Source organism: Sciurus carolinensis, chromosome 14 (genome assembly GCF_902686445.1).
Source record: "Sciurus carolinensis chromosome 14, mSciCar1.2, whole genome shotgun sequence".
Lineage (NCBI taxonomy): Eukaryota > Metazoa > Chordata > Mammalia > Rodentia > Sciuridae > Sciurus > Sciurus carolinensis.
This window is the reverse complement of record NC_062226.1, coordinates 54,968,867-54,986,200: the sequence shown is the minus strand read 5'-3', so window position 1 is coordinate 54,986,200 and position 17,334 is coordinate 54,968,867. Positions and strand designations below refer to the sequence as shown.

The 17,334-nt window shown below is 34.2% G+C and overlaps 1 protein-coding gene and 1 non-coding gene across 2 annotated transcripts in view; one reads left to right on the top strand and one right to left on the bottom strand.

Annotated features, from left to right (window-relative positions):
- The window catches only part of Ccdc171 (coiled-coil domain containing 171), a 370,550-nt gene that overhangs the window by 62,262 nt on the left and 290,954 nt on the right, over window positions 1-17,334 (top strand). The window contains 2 exon segments of the mRNA XM_047523648.1: window positions 7,947-8,039; window positions 17,036-17,196. Of these exon segments, the coding sequence (XP_047379604.1) occupies window positions 7,947-8,039; window positions 17,036-17,196 (254 nt within the window).
- Window positions 3,990-4,063, bottom strand: Trnaa-cgc (transfer RNA alanine (anticodon CGC)). Its single transcript has one exon. It is a non-coding gene; the product is annotated as a tRNA-Ala (tRNA).

The following is a 17,334-nucleotide window of genomic DNA, read 5'->3' as shown; positions in this document are numbered from 1 at the left end:
TTCTTTTAGAGACAAATGAATTTTCATCTATATCCCAGGCCTTTTGCTTACTCAAAATGGAAATGCTTGTAGAAGTGTTAGCACCCATTTTGGCCTTCTTTTTTTTGGTATGAGGAATTGAACTCAGGGGTACTCAAATCACTGAGCCAAATCCCAGCCCTATGTTGTATTTAAAGACAGGGTCTCACTGAGTTGCTTGGTGCCTTGCTTTTGCTTTTTTTCTGTCTCAGTCTCCTGAGCTGCTGGGATCGTAGGTGTGGGCCACTGTGCCCCACCCCATTTTGGCCTTTAAGATAATGACCCTGGGGGGTGGGAGGGGGGCAAGAATGGAGGAAGGAGGGACTGTGTAGATGGAAAAGAGAGGTGGGGTGGGGGGGAAGAAAAAAATAACGGAATGAATCAAACATCATTACCCTATGTAAATGTATGATTATGCAAATGGTAAGCTGTTACTCCATGTACAAACAGAAACAACATGTATCCCATTTGTTTACAATAAAAATAAATTAAAAAAAAAAAAGATAATGACCCAGTATAGTATCTGGCATGTAGTGGCTACTCTTTGAATATGCGGTTCTCCTTTTTGGTGATGCACATAATAAATATAAATAAGATTATCATGGAAAGGTATGAACCTATTCATTAGTTTTTAATACTCTTAAGTTTTTTTTGTATGGAAGCATTTGCTTAAAGGAATTGAATATAAATAAAACATGTTTGAACTTTTACACAGAAGTTCTGGTGTTCTCAGTCACAAAACAGCATTAATTTTGCCCTGGAGTAAGCATAATCCCAGCATCCCAGCATCCCATAATCTCAGCAGCTGAGGCAGGAGGATCACAAGTTGGAGGCCAGCCTCAGCAACTTAGTGAGATTCTGTCTCAAAATGAAAAATAAATATTTGAAAGGACTGAGGATGTAAAGTGCTCCTGGGTTCAATCCCTAGTACCAAAAGAAGAAAAAATTTTTGGAAAAATAGTTAAATAAAAATCAATTTCTACTTATATGAGTTTTTGGACATTTCTGGAGCAAACTTTGTGCAACTGTTTGGCGAACAGTGCATAGCACATGTCTGAGAAATCACCAGCTAGTATGTGTTTTTGTGATATTTACTCTCCTATTTTTCTTGATGTCTATTTTAGCAGGCTAAATTTCATATTTAAAGGTTTTTCTGCTTGACCAATTCTTTTACGTTCATATATATCCTTTTAAGTTGAATATATAGTATTTGAAGAGGAAAGAATATTGTGGGAGCTGTTTTTTTGCTTTTGTCTTTTAGCACATTCATTGTACATGTATGCTTTCATAACTTTTGTGAAATTTTGGAATAGGTCCATGGAAGTTGTAGGAGTAAATGTGGTGTAGAGAACCTCTGGATATGTTTGATTAGTTGTGCTGCTGAACTGGAGTTGTCAGCTCTTGTCTGGTTTATGATGAAGTAATTTGTACCAAAGGGTTGAGTAGCAAGCATCCTTCTCTACATAAAATGAAAACTCACTTTTTTTTTTTAATATATATTTTTTAGTTGTAGGTGGACAAATACCTTTATTAATTTTATTTTTATGTGGTGCTGAGGATCGAACCCAGGGCCTCTTGCATGCTAGGTGAGCGTTCTACTACTGAGCCGCAACTCCAGCCCCTCACTTTTCTTAAGTGTACTGGAATGTCTAATTGGGCTTATTTAAAGAGATACAAATCAGATGAAGAAAAAGTAGGATAACCCATAGTATTCACTGAAATAAAAATGTCTTGGCAGTATATTGCAGTAGGAAGGAATATAGCAACCAGATAATATATGAGAAAATACGTAATTATTTTGTATTATATAAAGAAGTCTGTTCCTAGCATTAGGAAACAGTGTAATAGAATATAATACTGTACATAGAATGTAAGACTATATATAGTTAACTGATCTGTATGTAGTTAAATATATGAATTTGTTTTGGATTTTGAATTTTAATCAGAAGTCTGTTATATTTTATGCTGTTACATTGATTATATTAGGATTAAATGAATCTTGTAGTTCTTTTCTGTGGTGTTACTGAAAGGTTTGTTTGTTTATTTATTTATTTATTGTGCTTGTGAATAGCACGTTGGTATTTCTCTAGCACCCTCTGCTGGGTATGAGAATTAATTCAACAGATTGGAAGAGAAAAAATATGTATTATTAGGAGTGCTTTAATTGTGTCTGTCAACAAAACCCACTCTTGGAAAGAATTAGTTTAAAGATTTGAAGTTTTTTTTTTTAACTATCTTTACTTATTTACTGATAGTTTTAGTAATGATAAATATCTTATGACTTTGTTTTCATTTGTACATTTGATTCAAAAAAAGGAAGGTACGAAAATAAAGGTGTGATCTCTGGCTTATTATTTCAGCCATTTTAGTTTTGATTTAGTCAGGAAAAACAGAACCTCTTCTTGACTTTTTGAATGGAAACCAGATAATTAATTAAAACATTATAGTATATACATAAGAAATGAAAAGACAATTTGAATTGTTGGTTCTTTTATCACAAAATCATGGACTCTTTGTTTTTAATGAAATATGTAACTATCATTTTGGTAGAGAAACTTACATATATGCTTTTTGGAATTCAGAAAAGTATTTTAACCTTGTTAGACTGGTTTATTTCCTCCATTTCCTCTTTATTAGCTTTTAAAATATTTTGGTTTCAGTGCCTATACACTATTTCCTGTGACTGGTATGACTCCTGATTTATAGAATCTAAAATGAGCATACTGGATACTGATAAAACTGACATTAATTCTTTAAGATTGGAGCTTTATTCTGTAGGGTTTACCTAATATTTTTTAGTTTTGGGTCACCTAGGTTAATGTTTGTTCTAGTCTGGGCTAAACACAGAATGTCACTGCTATAGTGTATGCCATGCTTTATATAACTACAACCTCTGGGGGGGTCCCTTGTTCTAAGGATGTAAAGTCAGCATTCAGAAGGAAGGTTTTTTTTTTTTTTTTTTATCAAGGGGAATCAGAGTTGGTTGATAGTTCTTTGACATTATCTTGATTCTTTCACTTAGGGATTTTTTTGTTTTTTATTGATATGTATCTCATATGTCAAAATTCATCCTTACAAAGAGCACAGTTCAGTGGTTTTTAAAATATTCAGAAGGTTTTGTAACTGTCACCACTAATCCCAGAATGTTTTTGTTACCCAGTAAGAAGCCTAGTATCCATTAGCAACTAGTGCCCATTCTCCTCTCTTCTCCCTCAAGTCTTTGGTAGCCACTAATATACTATGTGTCTATGGATTTGTCTGTTATAGACATTTCATATAAATGAAATCATATAGGATGTAGTAGTTTGTATCTGATCTCTCTTTATGTATATTTTCAAGGTCCATCCATATAGCAGCATGTAGACTGGGTAGTATTGTGTTTTATGGACACTCCACATCTTGTTTATCCATTCATCTGTTGATGGACATTTGGGTTCTTTACACCTTTGTTAAGAAAAATGCTGCTGTGAACTTTCTTGTGTAGTTTTTTTTTAAAATTATTTTTTAATTTTTTTGTATATATTTTTTAGTTGTCAAAGTATCTTTTTATTTTATTTATTTATATGTGGTGCTGGTATCGAACCCAGGACTTTGCACATGTCAGGCAAGCTTTCTGCCACTGAGCCAGAACTCTAGCCCTCATGTATAGTTTTTATTTGAACATGTTTTCATTTCTTTTGGGATTTATGTAAGCTTGAAATTGCTGGGCCATATGGTAACACTGTGTTTAACTTTTGAGGAGCTACCAAACTTTTCTACAGCAGCTTAACCATTTGACATTTTCACCCATAATATATGAAGTTTCCAGTGTATTCACATTTTTGCAATAGTAGTTATTTTCTGTTTTTAAAATCATAGCCATAGTGGATATGAAGTGATATCTCTTTGTGGTTTTGATTTACATTTCCCCAATGGTTAATAACATTGAGCATCATTTCATGTACTTTTTTATCATTTGCATTTCTTTTTTTTTGTGGTACTGGGGATTGAACCCAGGGCCTTGTGCTTGCGAGGCAAACACTCTACCAACTGAGCTATATCCTCAGTCCGCCATTTGCATTTCTTATTTGGATAAATACCTATTCAAGGTTTTAATTAATATTTTAATTGAAAAACATTTTTTTTCCATACTAAGCTACACCCTACACTGAATTTTTTGACTTTTTGTTGTATGAGTTCTTTATGTATTCTGGATACTAGATCATTGTCAGATATAGGATTTATATTTTCTCCCCTTATTTAGATTGTCTTTTCACTTTTAAAATAAGATCCTTTGATACACGTAAGTTTTTAATTTGTTCTTGGTGTCATAACTGAGAATTCATTACCACGTCTGAGGTCAAGAAGATTTACTCCTATGTTTTCTTGTAAGAATTTTTTGGTTTTAGCTCTTATATTTAGGACATCGATCTGGTTTCGAATTTATTTTTATATATGATCTAAGGTAGGGGGTCCAGCCTCATTGTTTGCATGTGCATATGCAATTGTTTCAGCATCATTTAATAAAAAGATGATTATTTTCCATGTAATGGACTTGGCACCCTTGTTGAAAATCAGTTGACTACTAATTATGGGTTTGTTTACAGGCATTTAGTTTTTTTCCCTAGACGTTTATCCACGCCTGTTGGATCCTGTCGCTTTGTAGTAATTTTTGCAATTGTGAAATGTGTCTTTCAATTTTGTTTTTTTCAAGATTTTTCAAAGTGAAAGCTTTCTGAGATTTTTTTTTTTACAACCAGATCCAGTTTTGAGACATTTTTTTAGTAAAAAATATTGTATGACTGTAATCTCATGTCTCTCAAATGCATCTGATGATGAAATTGCTTATTAATAATATGCTGTGGGCCTAGCATTCTGTGTGTTTTTGTTTTTATTTTTTCATTTGTAAGTGAAATATATTTTGAGAAGGGTGAAAAGAAGTGAGTACAGAGGGAATATTTTCTTTTTAGTACTGGGGATTTAACCTAGGGATGCTTTGCCACTGAACTACATCCCTGGCCTTTTTTATTTTTATTTTGAGACAGTGTCTCACTAAGTTGCTTAGGGCTTACTTAAGCTGCTGAATCTGGCCTTGAACTTGAGATCCTCCTGCCTCAGCCTCTCAAATTGCTGGGATTACAGGTCTGCCTGGCTGGAGGGAATGTTTTCTTTGACTTACTTATTTAAAACATTTATGTTTTGCAGTGCTGGGGATCAAATGCAGGGACTTAGGTATTCTAGGCAAGTCCTCTACCATTGGGCTATACTCCCAATTTATCTTAATATGTCAATAATATGAATAGAAATTGAGTTAAATTCTTCCTTTTCCATATATTTTATATTTAGTCATGAAGTTTAATTTGTTCTAATGATTTTTTTGTTGTCATTATCAAAACATGATAATGTTAGGTAAATGATAATACCTGTACCATATTTGCCTTTTATCCCTTAATGCCTTTGCTTTTGTTGTTGTTTTTTAAAAAATTTCAGTATTTCAATCTCATATGAAAGTAGAAAAAATACTGTAACAAATCCCCATGTGCCCATTGTTCAACTTCAATAATTATCAGCTTATGATACCCAAACTCCAGGTTGATTATTTTAAAGCAAATTCAGTTATCATATAATTTTATTCTTGTATACTTTTATGTATATATGTATATCTATATACATATGAATGTAGAATTTAAAAAAATATATAAATCATTATTATACTAAAAATAATAATTTCTTAGTTTTATCAAATATCCAAATTTCTTCATTTCCATTTTTTTGGGGGTGTTTTGAGCTATGAATTTACTAGTTTTATCTTCCAGTGGAATGCCTGTTATTTGAAAATAATCTAGTAGTATAGGGCATAAATGTCAGGTTTTTATCTCCCAAGAGATTATATTATCAGTATAAGTTTATCATTTTGAATTTAAATTACCTTTAGACTGAAAAGATCATATTTGAATTTACTGCTTTCAGCTCCCTGAACAAAAACTATTTCCTAATATAATAAATTATTAAGAAAATATTATTGATGGGGTTGTAAAATCTAAATAGATCAAATAGTTCAATGTAAAAAATATTTTTAACTTGTGTTTGTGAAACAAAGAGTGATTGTACCCCCAAGCAGAATGACCCCTTGACTATGAGGGCCATCTGTAGCAAGTACATCTAAACAGGCCTCTGAAGAAGAGGGGGCATTTGTACTTAGGCTGTGCATGATAACAATCATTACAGGGATGTTCTTTGTCCTAAAATAAGTATAGTTATTTCTTAATTATTCACAGACAGTTTGATTTGTTAGTGGATTATCCAGGCTTTAATTTATGCTTCTTCTTTCATTGTGACCCATTACTGGCTATCTGCAAACAAAAAGAAATGGTGGGAGAATAGAGGAAAAATTAATCAAGTTGAACATAAAAAAATAACAAAAAACACCCTACCTTGGATTACCCTAAAGTTTTGATATTATCTCTTACCAAGATTTTCTCTAGTAAGGAAAATAACAATAGTAATGCATTTCTCTACTCTTATTGAAATCTCTGTATTTGACAGAGAACTCTAGGCATGGTTTTCTTTGCTATTATCCTAAGACATGCTGGGTGTTCTCTTAGTTCTACTTTCTCTGTCAATGACCTCATGACAGGCTTTGGTCATGACCAGTTCCCTCTTTGAGAGTAGGAATCCAGTGTTTTCCAGGGTTGCATTTTCTCAACAAAAATAGCATTAAAAAACTCTCTCTCTTGATTTGTTTCTGGCCAGAAACTGAATCTTGCCTGAAAAATTGATGTTAGATTTCATCATAAAGAATTTTTTTTTTTTTTGTGAAAGATACTGTTAAAAAAATCAAGACAAGATATAGTATGGAGAAAATTTTTGCAAATCATATATCTAACAAAGACATGTCTAGATCATATAGTGAACTTTTAAAATAATATGAAATGTTGTATTAGAATATTAAACTAATATGAAAATAGCCCAATTAAAAAGGAGAACTGAGGATGTAGCTTCATGGTAGAGTGCTTGCTTAGCATACATGAGGCCCTGAGTTCAGTCTCCAGCACAAAAAAAGAAAATATTTGAGTAGGTATGTCATCAAAGGAGATATATAGATAAATATTAAATACTTGAGAAGATTCTCAATGTCATTAGGGAAATTCAAATTAAAACTAAAATGTGATACCATTACATATCTATTTAAATGTTTGAAAAACCCCAAAGAGTGATAATAAATATTGATGAAGATGTGGGACCACAGAAAATTTCATACATTCCTGTTAAGAGTGTAAATTGGTACCACCACTTAGGAAAACTCTGTCAGTTTCTTAAGATATTCAGTATATACCTATCATTTGACCCAGTCATCTACTCTAACCTGTTTACTCCAGAGAATTGATAGTATATGTTCCTAGAGGGACTTATGTATAAATATAGCAGCTTCATTTGTGATAACCAAGACTGAAAACAAATGTCTATCAATAGATGAACAGGGAAACCAGTTATGATACATTGACACAGTGGAACACTGTTCATTAATGAAAAAGATTGAATTATTTCTACATGCAACCAACAGCAAGAGTAAAATCTCAGAATGCTTATGCAGGGGAAAGAAGCCAGGCAATAGAATATACATTGTATGATTCACAGAATGTTCCAGAAAATACAAACTACTTTATAGTGACAGAAAGCTGTCTATTGGTTACTTGGATATGGGTGTATGCTTTCGATATGTGTAGATTATTGTGTGGAAATTGTACCTTAATAAAGCTTAAAACAGAAAAAACTGGCTCTGGGGCATTCTTCCTGATCTTGATTTTCATGCCTCACTTTTGCAAAGTACAGAAACTGAAGATACAGCTAAAGTAATCTAAAGTGTTAATTATAGTTTTGGAATATAGTGATCCATATCTACTTTAAATGCCAAGGTTTATGAGTTTAAACTTTTAATTTGTTTTTAGGCAACTACTCTAAGAGTAAGGAAATTGGAAGAAAATATTGAAGCAGAAAGAGCCGCACATTTGGAATCAAAATTTAATTCTGAAATTATTCAGGTAAAATGTAAACAAATAATTTTTTTTTCTTTCTTAAATTCTGTTATAACAGCTAGGAAAACAGCATGGTTTTGGAGAACTTTATGTGCATTTAGGAAGGGTAATATATTGTGATACTCATTATGTTAGTCAACTTTTTGTTAATGTGACAAACACTTGAGAATCACAATTTAGAGAAGGACAGTTTTATTTTGGCTTGTGGTTTCAGAGATTTCAGTTCATAGTTGACTGGCATCATTGCTTTGGGTCTGAGGTAAGGCAGAACATTATGGAAGAAGGGCATGGAGAAAAGTCTGCTGAGCTCACAGCAGTTAGGAACTAGAGAGAGAAAGGAGAAGGGACCAGGAATAAGAAATAACCTTCTTCCAGGCGTGACAGCCCATGCCTGAAATACCAGTGGCTCAGGAGGAGGAGGCAGGAGGATGGCAAGTGTGGAGCCAGTGTTAGCAACTTACTTATTTTATGTTTTAAAATAAAAGAGGGGACAGGAATATAGCTAAGGCATAAAGGACTCCTGAATTCTATCCCCAGTATCTCTCTCTCTCAAACACAGGCATACACGCACGCATGCACACACACACACATGCACACACATGTATTCCCCAGTCACCTATTTCCTCCAACCATGCCCCATTGCCTCCACTTTCCACCACTTCCTGGTAATCCATTCAGCTATGGTTGGATTAATCCACTGATGAGGTCAGAGCCTTCATGATCTAATCACTCACCTTACCTCTGAACTTTGCTGCATTGGGAACCAAGCCTTTAACAAATAAGTCTTTGGGTAATATTGCTGATCCACAATGTAACTTTTGTTATTGTATTTAAGGTAAGGATACAATTAAGGATATATTATATTTGTTGAGTTGGCACACTACATCCTTCACTAGATCTTACCTGCTGTTTTTAGGAGATTTTGTCACATGTATGGCTACTTTTGTGCTACAGTGGCAGAGTGGAATTGTGACAGAGACCTAATAGTCTGCATTAATCAGTTTTCTACCAATATAATTGAATACCTGAGGTGATTACTTTAAAAGAGAAAAAGGTTGTTTTGACTTATAGTTCTAGAGGTTTTGATCTGTGATCTAGTAGTCCCATTTCTTTGGGTTTTTGGTGAGACAAAACATCACAATGGGGACACATAGTGGAGAAAACTTCATGAACCAGGAAGCAGAGCAAGAGAAAGGATGGGGCAGAGTCTCACAATCTGCTTTGAGGATACACTCCCAGTGACATAAGGACCTCTCATAAGGCCCCACTTTCTTAAGGTTCATAGCATCTCCCAGTAGTGCCATCCTGGGGACCAAACCTTTAACACTTGATCCTTTGTGGGACATTTAACATCTAAACTATAGCAGCCTGTGGAGCATAAAATATTTACCATTTGGCCCTTTGCAGAAAAATTTGTTGATTACTATTCTTTTTTGCCAGCAGCCATAGGATGAATTTGTTCTTGAAAACATTTAAAAAATATGCATCTTACTTATTAAGTGCATAGCTTGTGCACATCACCTATAGTAAGAGCTGAAGGTATAAAGGTAAATGAATTCATTTTGGAGTTTATGCTCCATTATTAGAGGTACTGCATACCTACATATATGTATCTATATCTATATATCTCTCTATATATATACTTCTGTATATCTATATATTTATACTTGTGTAGAAAAAGAAGTGTAGAATACTAAAATACTGTGGACACATAATAAAGGCAAGGATAAAATCTAGGAGGGGAATTAAATGGAAGTATCCACAGGAAAGCATCCTTTTCTTTTGGTCTTAGGAAATAAGAAGGAATTTTTTTTTTTTTTTTTTTTTTTTTTTTTGTGGTGCTGGGGATTGAACCCAGGGCCTTGTACTTACAAGGAAAGCACTCTACCAACTGAGCTATCTCCCCAGCCCATAAGAAGGAATTTTTAAGAGAAGAGAGAACCCAGCATTTTAACTAGGGATTGGCAAACTACTGTCTGTGAACCAGTTCTGACTGCAGCCTGTTTTTGTAAATAAAGTTTTATTGGAAGATAGCCATGTCCTTTGTTCCATTATTGTCTGTAGCTGCTTTTCAAGACACAGCCCCTATGGCCCACAAAATCTAAAATATTTACTCTTGGCTCTTTGCAGAATAAGTGTATCCACTGTTCTAAAAAGAACGGCATGGGTAAAGCCATTAAATAAGAGTGTGCTTGTTATTTTGAGGAATACTGTACAGTGGTTTCTTCCATAATTCCCCATCATTCACAGAATGTGGTGTGGTAGAGCTTAGGGGAAATGTTTGATGAAGACTTACTGAAAGTTCTTTTTCATACTAAGACTTATTTTGAATGTGGTGGGAAGCTGCTAAAGTTTTGGGGCAGATATCAAGTCTGAGTTTCAGAAAAATAACTCTGGTAACTTACTAGTGAATAAAATAGAGTGAAGACTGGTGGCTGAGCAAGGAAAAGATGGATGCCTGAGTCAAGGCAATGCCATGGAAGTGGAAAGGAGGAGTGTAGTCAGAATAATGGCTCTTCAAAGATGTCCATGTCTGTCCTAATCCTCAGAACCTGTGAATATCTGTCCACATAGGGCAAAAGAGACTTTGCAGATGTGATTAAGTTGATGATCTTGAGATGTCTTCATTTATCTAGTTGGGCCAATATATTCACATGGGTTCTTATAAAGGGAAGCATGAGGATCAGAGTCAGATACAGAGCTGTGACAACAAAAGCAGAAGCCAGACTGATGCTGCCATGAGCTAAGAAGGTGAGTGAACTCTGGAAGCTGAAGAAGGCTAGGAGTGGATTCCACCACAGTCTGCAGAAGGAATGCAGCCCTGCTGACTCTGAAGCCCCAAAGTCCTGTTTCAGACTTTTGGCCTCCAAAAGATAAGAAATATATGTTGTTTTAAGCCACTATTTTGTGTTAACTTGTAATACTAGCAGCCATAGGCAACAAATGCACAAAAAACTGAAACTACACTAGATTCTACAATTACAGATAACTAGTTTGCAGTGTAGAGGGACAGAAAGCAACAAGACAATACCAAGGTTTGTACTGTGTAAAAATGGGCGTATGCAGCTGACCTTCAGACTCGGAATTCTCAAGAGAGAAGATGATATAAGTTTGAACATTTTGAATTTGAGGTGCAGTTTAGAGGGTCAGTGTTCTTTAGCATATTTGAGAAAATGGTCATGTTAAGTCACTTAAACAATATGTTATATTCTTGTCAATTAAGTGAACAATTCCCTTCCCTCTTTTCTCTCAAGCACCTGCCTCTAGTTTAATTTTTTAAAAACTTTTATTTATCTTTATGTGGTGCTGAGGATGAAATCCAGTGCCTCACACATGCTGGGTAAGTGCTTTACCACTGAGCCCCAGGCACAGCCCCTCTAGATTAATTTTGATCAACCAGTTTCCCAGGTGTCAGGAGAGTTAAATCACTCAGGAGGATATTTGTTGGGTCTTATACCTTTTCTAATTTAATATTTTGTAGACAATTATGACTTTTAAGTGTTTTCTTGGCACTTTGATTGGGTCTTAAAATCTAATACATAAGGTATTTAAAATTCATGCTTCTGTTGAAGAAATTATTTATTTATATATTTTTTTGGTACTGGGGATTGAACTCAGGGGCACTTCACCACTGAGGCACATCCCTAGCCGTATTTTATATTTTATTTAGAGACAGGTTCTCACTAAGTTGCATAGCGTCTTGCTGTTGCTGAGGCTGACTTTGAACTTGAGATCCTCCTGCCTCAGCCTCTTGAGCTGCTGGGATTACAGGTGTGTGCCACCTCACCCAGCAAAGAAATTATTTTTAATGAAGATTATATACTTATATTGTGTTTTAAAAAATTTGTATTGTATATATTGTTAAGATGTTCTAAATATTGCTGTACATCTGGTGAGTAATTTGAACATTGCTTTGTGAGTGAATGTAATAGAGTGTATGGAAATAAATTACTATGTACTTATTTCTAAAAGAAAATGTGATTTAAACTTCTTTGGCTTTAGCACGTCTGAAAAATCCTGCTGCTTTATTTGTGCTCCTTAATTTCTCATCAAGTTGGATGTTAGGATTCTTCAAATTAGTAAATGAAAAGTAACTATGAACAGATTAAAACTAATTTATATTAAAAAGTTGTCTTGGGGTTAGATGTGCAGCTCGGTGGCAGAGTGTTTGTTTAGCATGTGTGAACCCTTGGGTTTGATCCTAGGACTGCCAAAAACAAACAAACAAATTAACTTTTTTAAAAAATATATTTTTAGTTGTAGATGGGCATGATTTGATCTTTCTCTCATGTTCCAGTCCCATATTTCTAATTTCCTGGTGGATACCTTTCTAGATATCTTACCATCACACACATTACACATACATAAAATAGAATTTATTATTTAATTTCCCTCAAAATTTTAAATGTTTATATTTCTCAATAATTTATATTTTATATTTCCCCATTGTGATAAAATTATTTATGTCTAAATGAATTACGGACAAGGAAAATGGAAATACCATGATTGGCTTAGTCTACTCAAAACTCACTTTTGGGTCTGAGGAAAGACTTTGATGTCACCATTTTTAAGCATTTTTGAATAGGTAGTTCAGTGACTAAATACACACATTATTTTACTATGCACTGATGCTGATATTAGAAAAAATTCAGTCACTGATAATTTGGGTTTCGCATTTTTATTTTTATATACATGACACTAATGTGTGTTTTATCATATTATACATACATACATGGAGTGCCACCCTTTCAAATTTGGATCCCATTCTTATGGTCATACATGATGTGGAGTTCCACTGGTCCACTGGTGATTCATATATGAACATAGGAAAGTTATGTCTGATTCATTCTACTGTCTTTCCTGTTCCCATCCCTGCTCTCTTCATTCCCCTTTGTCTTATCTAATGTCCTATAACTACCAAGAAGAGGCATGACAACCAACCATATCTCTATGAGAGTAAGAGAGAGAAAAAAAGATTGTATAAACATAATTGTCAATGAAATCCTTTGGAGCTTTGTTTTTATCAGTACCCCTTTGCAACTTGGGTAACTTTAAAGCAGAGAAACTACCCAGAAATTCTTCTGTTAGACTTCTGCTTTAGATCTTGCATTTCATAATAGTGCTTGTTTTAATTGACATAAAATAACTTCAGTTCTTCAATCCATAGATCTTTAGCACTTCCTTGCTTACAGGTACCACTATAAGAAATACAGGTTCAGATGGAGGAACTTGGAAATTCAGTTGTGTTTGAATATGAAAGAAAATGTCCAAATAAATTTTCAGATTTACATTTAACAAAGTCACAGCGTACTAAGTATTTTGTTCTCTATTTTTGTGTGATGCTGAGGATTGAACCTGGGGCCTCACATGTGAGCGCTCTACCACTGAGCCCCACCCCAGCCCCATCAATACACTTTTGATTCAAGTGTTTGTCTTTCCATCCAACCTCCTATCTTCTTTCTTTCTTTCTTGCTTTCTTTTTTTTTTTTTTTTTTTTTTTTTTTTTGGTACCAGGGATTGATCCCAGGGGTGCTTAACCACTGAGGTACATCTGCAGCCATTTTTTTATATTTTATTTAGAGACAGGGCCTTGTTGCCAAGTTGCTTAATGTCTTGCTAAGTTGCTGAGGCTGGCTTTGAACTTGCACTCCTTTTGCCTCAGCCTCCTGAGTTGCTGGGATTATAGGCTTGTGCCACCATGCCTGGTTTCAACCTCCTATCTTGACTGTCTTTATTCACGAATATTACCAGAGTTATTTTTCTAAAACTAGTAAATTTGATATATGCTCTGAAGCTGCAGTGACTGTCTACTGCTTTTAAAGTAAGTATTGAGTTCCATGAGTTAATTTATACTTTTAAAATACTTAGACTTTCCCCCATATTAAATTTTAATATAATTTACCTTGTTTAAATAGCTCTTAGTGTAAGATGCAACTATATTTATGAGGATTTTATATTAGAGTTTCTTTTACTTTTATCTTTAATAAAATACCTCTTTTTATAAAATTCTCAGACCCATGTATTTGTGACTTTTAAAGCAATATTTATTTTATTAAGTTTTTAAAAAATGATAGGATCACCCAAAGTGGCATCAATAATTTAAAATTAGGGTTTTCTTTGTAGTTTTATCACTGGGAAAATGTAGTTAATTACTATAAAACTGTATATTTTAGCCATATGGTTTAAAATTAATATTTGTTATCTAACCTGGTGCTGTGACATAAAAAACAAAAGTTATATTTGAATCATAAGTCTATAAATATTGACAAGTATTTTCAGTGAGATTCATCTAGTAACATTCAGTTTCAGATTAATTTAAATGCAAATGAGATAGTAAGTAGCTGTAATCTTATAAAATGTTGTTAAATATATATTTGAAGTCTTCTGTATTTGTATGCAGTGACTTTTCACTGTAGAGTGAAATGCAGAAGTATCAACTTAAAATTGTGAATTTGAAGTCTACTTTTTTTCAGTTGGATTGGTTTACCATTTGAGTACTCTTATTTTCTGAAAGAAGATAATGCTGATAAGAAATGCTGAAAAGATGTTTCCTAGATTAATTGTTTGACTTGTAAACATTGTATTTAGATAAAACAACAAAGAACAATAGAGTTTAAAAATCAAAAGTTGGAAATTTAAATTGAGTTATATTTACATATCTATTTTACTTCCTTCAAGTGTAAGAATAAATGCTTCAACTATTTCAGAATGTTTTTATACAATTAGAAATGATTCTGTTATCATTTGTGTGGATTAATTCATGAAACCTCTTGATATTGACATAGGTTTCATTTCTTCTTGGGTTTATCTTTCCTTACTTTAGATGATTGTTGCCATCTCTGTGAGGCTTGTTCCACAGAGAGTACACAGTTTTCCCTCAGTTATTTTATATCTGTTGAGCATTAGCACATTGTCTAGCAAATATTAAATGCGCAATAAATATTTGCTAAATATTGTCTCAGTAGATCCTTGTAGGAGTCATATAAAGTAGATGTTCTAGATATTTTTCTTCTTCACAGCTTATGGACCTCACGTGCTTGAAGTTTTAGTAATAGGCCCAAGATAAGTTAGTTTGTTGAGCTGAATTTGAAACCTGAATTTTATGTACAAAACCATTTTCTATCTAGTGTAAAACATTTTTTCCTCTCTCTCCCTTTTTAAACTTTAGCAAATAATTTTTATTTTATTTTATTTTGGTACCAGGGATTGAACCCAGGGGTGCTTAACCACTGAGCTACATCAGTGTACCTAGCCCTTTTTTGTATTTTATTTAGAGACAAGGTCTCACTGAGTTGCTTAGGGCCTAGCTGAATTGCTGAGACTGGCTTTGAACTCACAATCCTCCTGCCTCAGCCTCCCGAGCTGCTGGGATTACGGGCATGCACCAATGTGCCTGGCAGTACTTTTATTTTTCAATCAGTTTTCTGCAAAGATAAAATAGCTACATAGTTAAAAACTTAAAACAAGATTTAAGGAGTGAAAATTCTTCCTTTTATTCCTGTCTCTGCTCCTTTTGCCCTTGCCTGCTTATTCTTGTTCTTTTCCCTTGTTTTCCACAAGTTTCAAGTACTGTATATATTGATGTGGACTTAGTTATTTTCAATATATGTTAATGGTGTGTTGTTCTGTAACACTACACAGAGAACTTTTTTTCTAAAGTTGCTTTGTGGTCTTTTTACACTTAGATATGATTCTTTTGTGGGAATGAACTTTTAAAATTCATTCTACTATTGGTGAGCACAGGGAATCTATTTTTAAAAACATTATGTAGAATTTGAAGTGCAGGCAAAAGTAGAGAGAATATTAAAATGAACACTCCTATATACCCATTTCCCTGTTTTAACACCTACTTTAGGCCAATTGTGCTTTATCCATTACCCTCCAAACTTTCCCACCTCCAGATTATATTGAAGCAAATTCAGGATATCAAGTATCTACAGCCATAAATTGTCAGGTTCCTCTCTGCCATTTTCCATGTGGAGGAGGAAGGGGTTAACTGCCAGAGGAGGATGTTGGCAGTTTTTCAATGTATTACTCAAAATACTTATCTACTCAATGAACACACAAGAGTCAATACTTTTTTATTAGAGGGGTTGTGACGGGTCCAGCCATACCAGGTCTGGCCTCTTTATAACAACTGAGTCACCCAACACTCCTTTATTTATAATATACAGGTAAAGAGGGCAAGGGCTGGGAGGAGCTTCTTCTGGGATGGACAGGATAGGGTGGAGTTAGGGGAGCCATCCTCTTAGGGGGAAAATTCCAGAATGAGACAGGGAACCACTCCCACACAGTGCCACATACTTCCCAGCAGTTCCAAGAAGGCAGGCCTCTGCGTCACATGCCTCAACCTAGTCTGATTCTGCTAAATAAAGATGGCTTCCCATAAGAAATATTTCAAATTGTGTTGTTTGGTAATAAAGTTTCACTCTTCTATAGTAAGAAATCTCTAGGAATAAACAGATCTGTTCAAAGTTGCTTAAGCTTATAAAGATATTCATGAGATAATGTTCCTAATAAGTGAGGAAGAATAATTCCTTTTATGTTTAAAAAATCCACTTAATAAAGGAAATAGCTGAATGGATTACAAGTTCTCAAAATCAAGCATTTTGATGGGCCAGATTATGTTATATTGTCCTTTTACATAGCACAATTGTCCACTTCTTTCTTTTCTTCCACTAAATGTGTTAAGAAAAACACATATTTATTCTCTTTTTCAAACCAAAGCAGAAAGAAAGAAGTGTTTGGATGAATGATAATCTGGTGTTGATAAAGTGTTCTACTCAATTTAAGATTGAAGATCCTTGAGAGACAGAGCCCAGAGGATTGCAAGTTTGAGGCCAGCTATGGCAGTTTAGTGAGACCCTGTCTCTAAAATAAAAAGGGACAGGGATGTAGCTCAGTGATAGTATATGCCTGGGTTCAATCCCCATAACTGCAAAAACAATCACCACAGAAAAGGCTTCTTAGCTTATTTTAATTGCTTCTCTGTCATTTGGTAGTTACGGATTCGAGACCTTGAAGGAGCTTTGCAGGTAGAAAAGGCCAGTCAAGCAGAAGCTGTTGCTGATTTGGAAATTATCAAGAATGAATTCAAAGAAGTCGAAAGTGCATATGAGCGAGAAAAGCATAATGCACAGGAGAGCTTTGCAAAGCTAAATTTGTAAGTATTTTAGTGTAAAATTCTCTAAATTAATTTGAAGGTTTTATGAAAGCTGTTTAAATGCTGGATATGGTGGCACACACCTGTAATCCCAGCTACTAAGTAGGCTAAGGCAGGAGGCTAATTTGTATTGCAAAT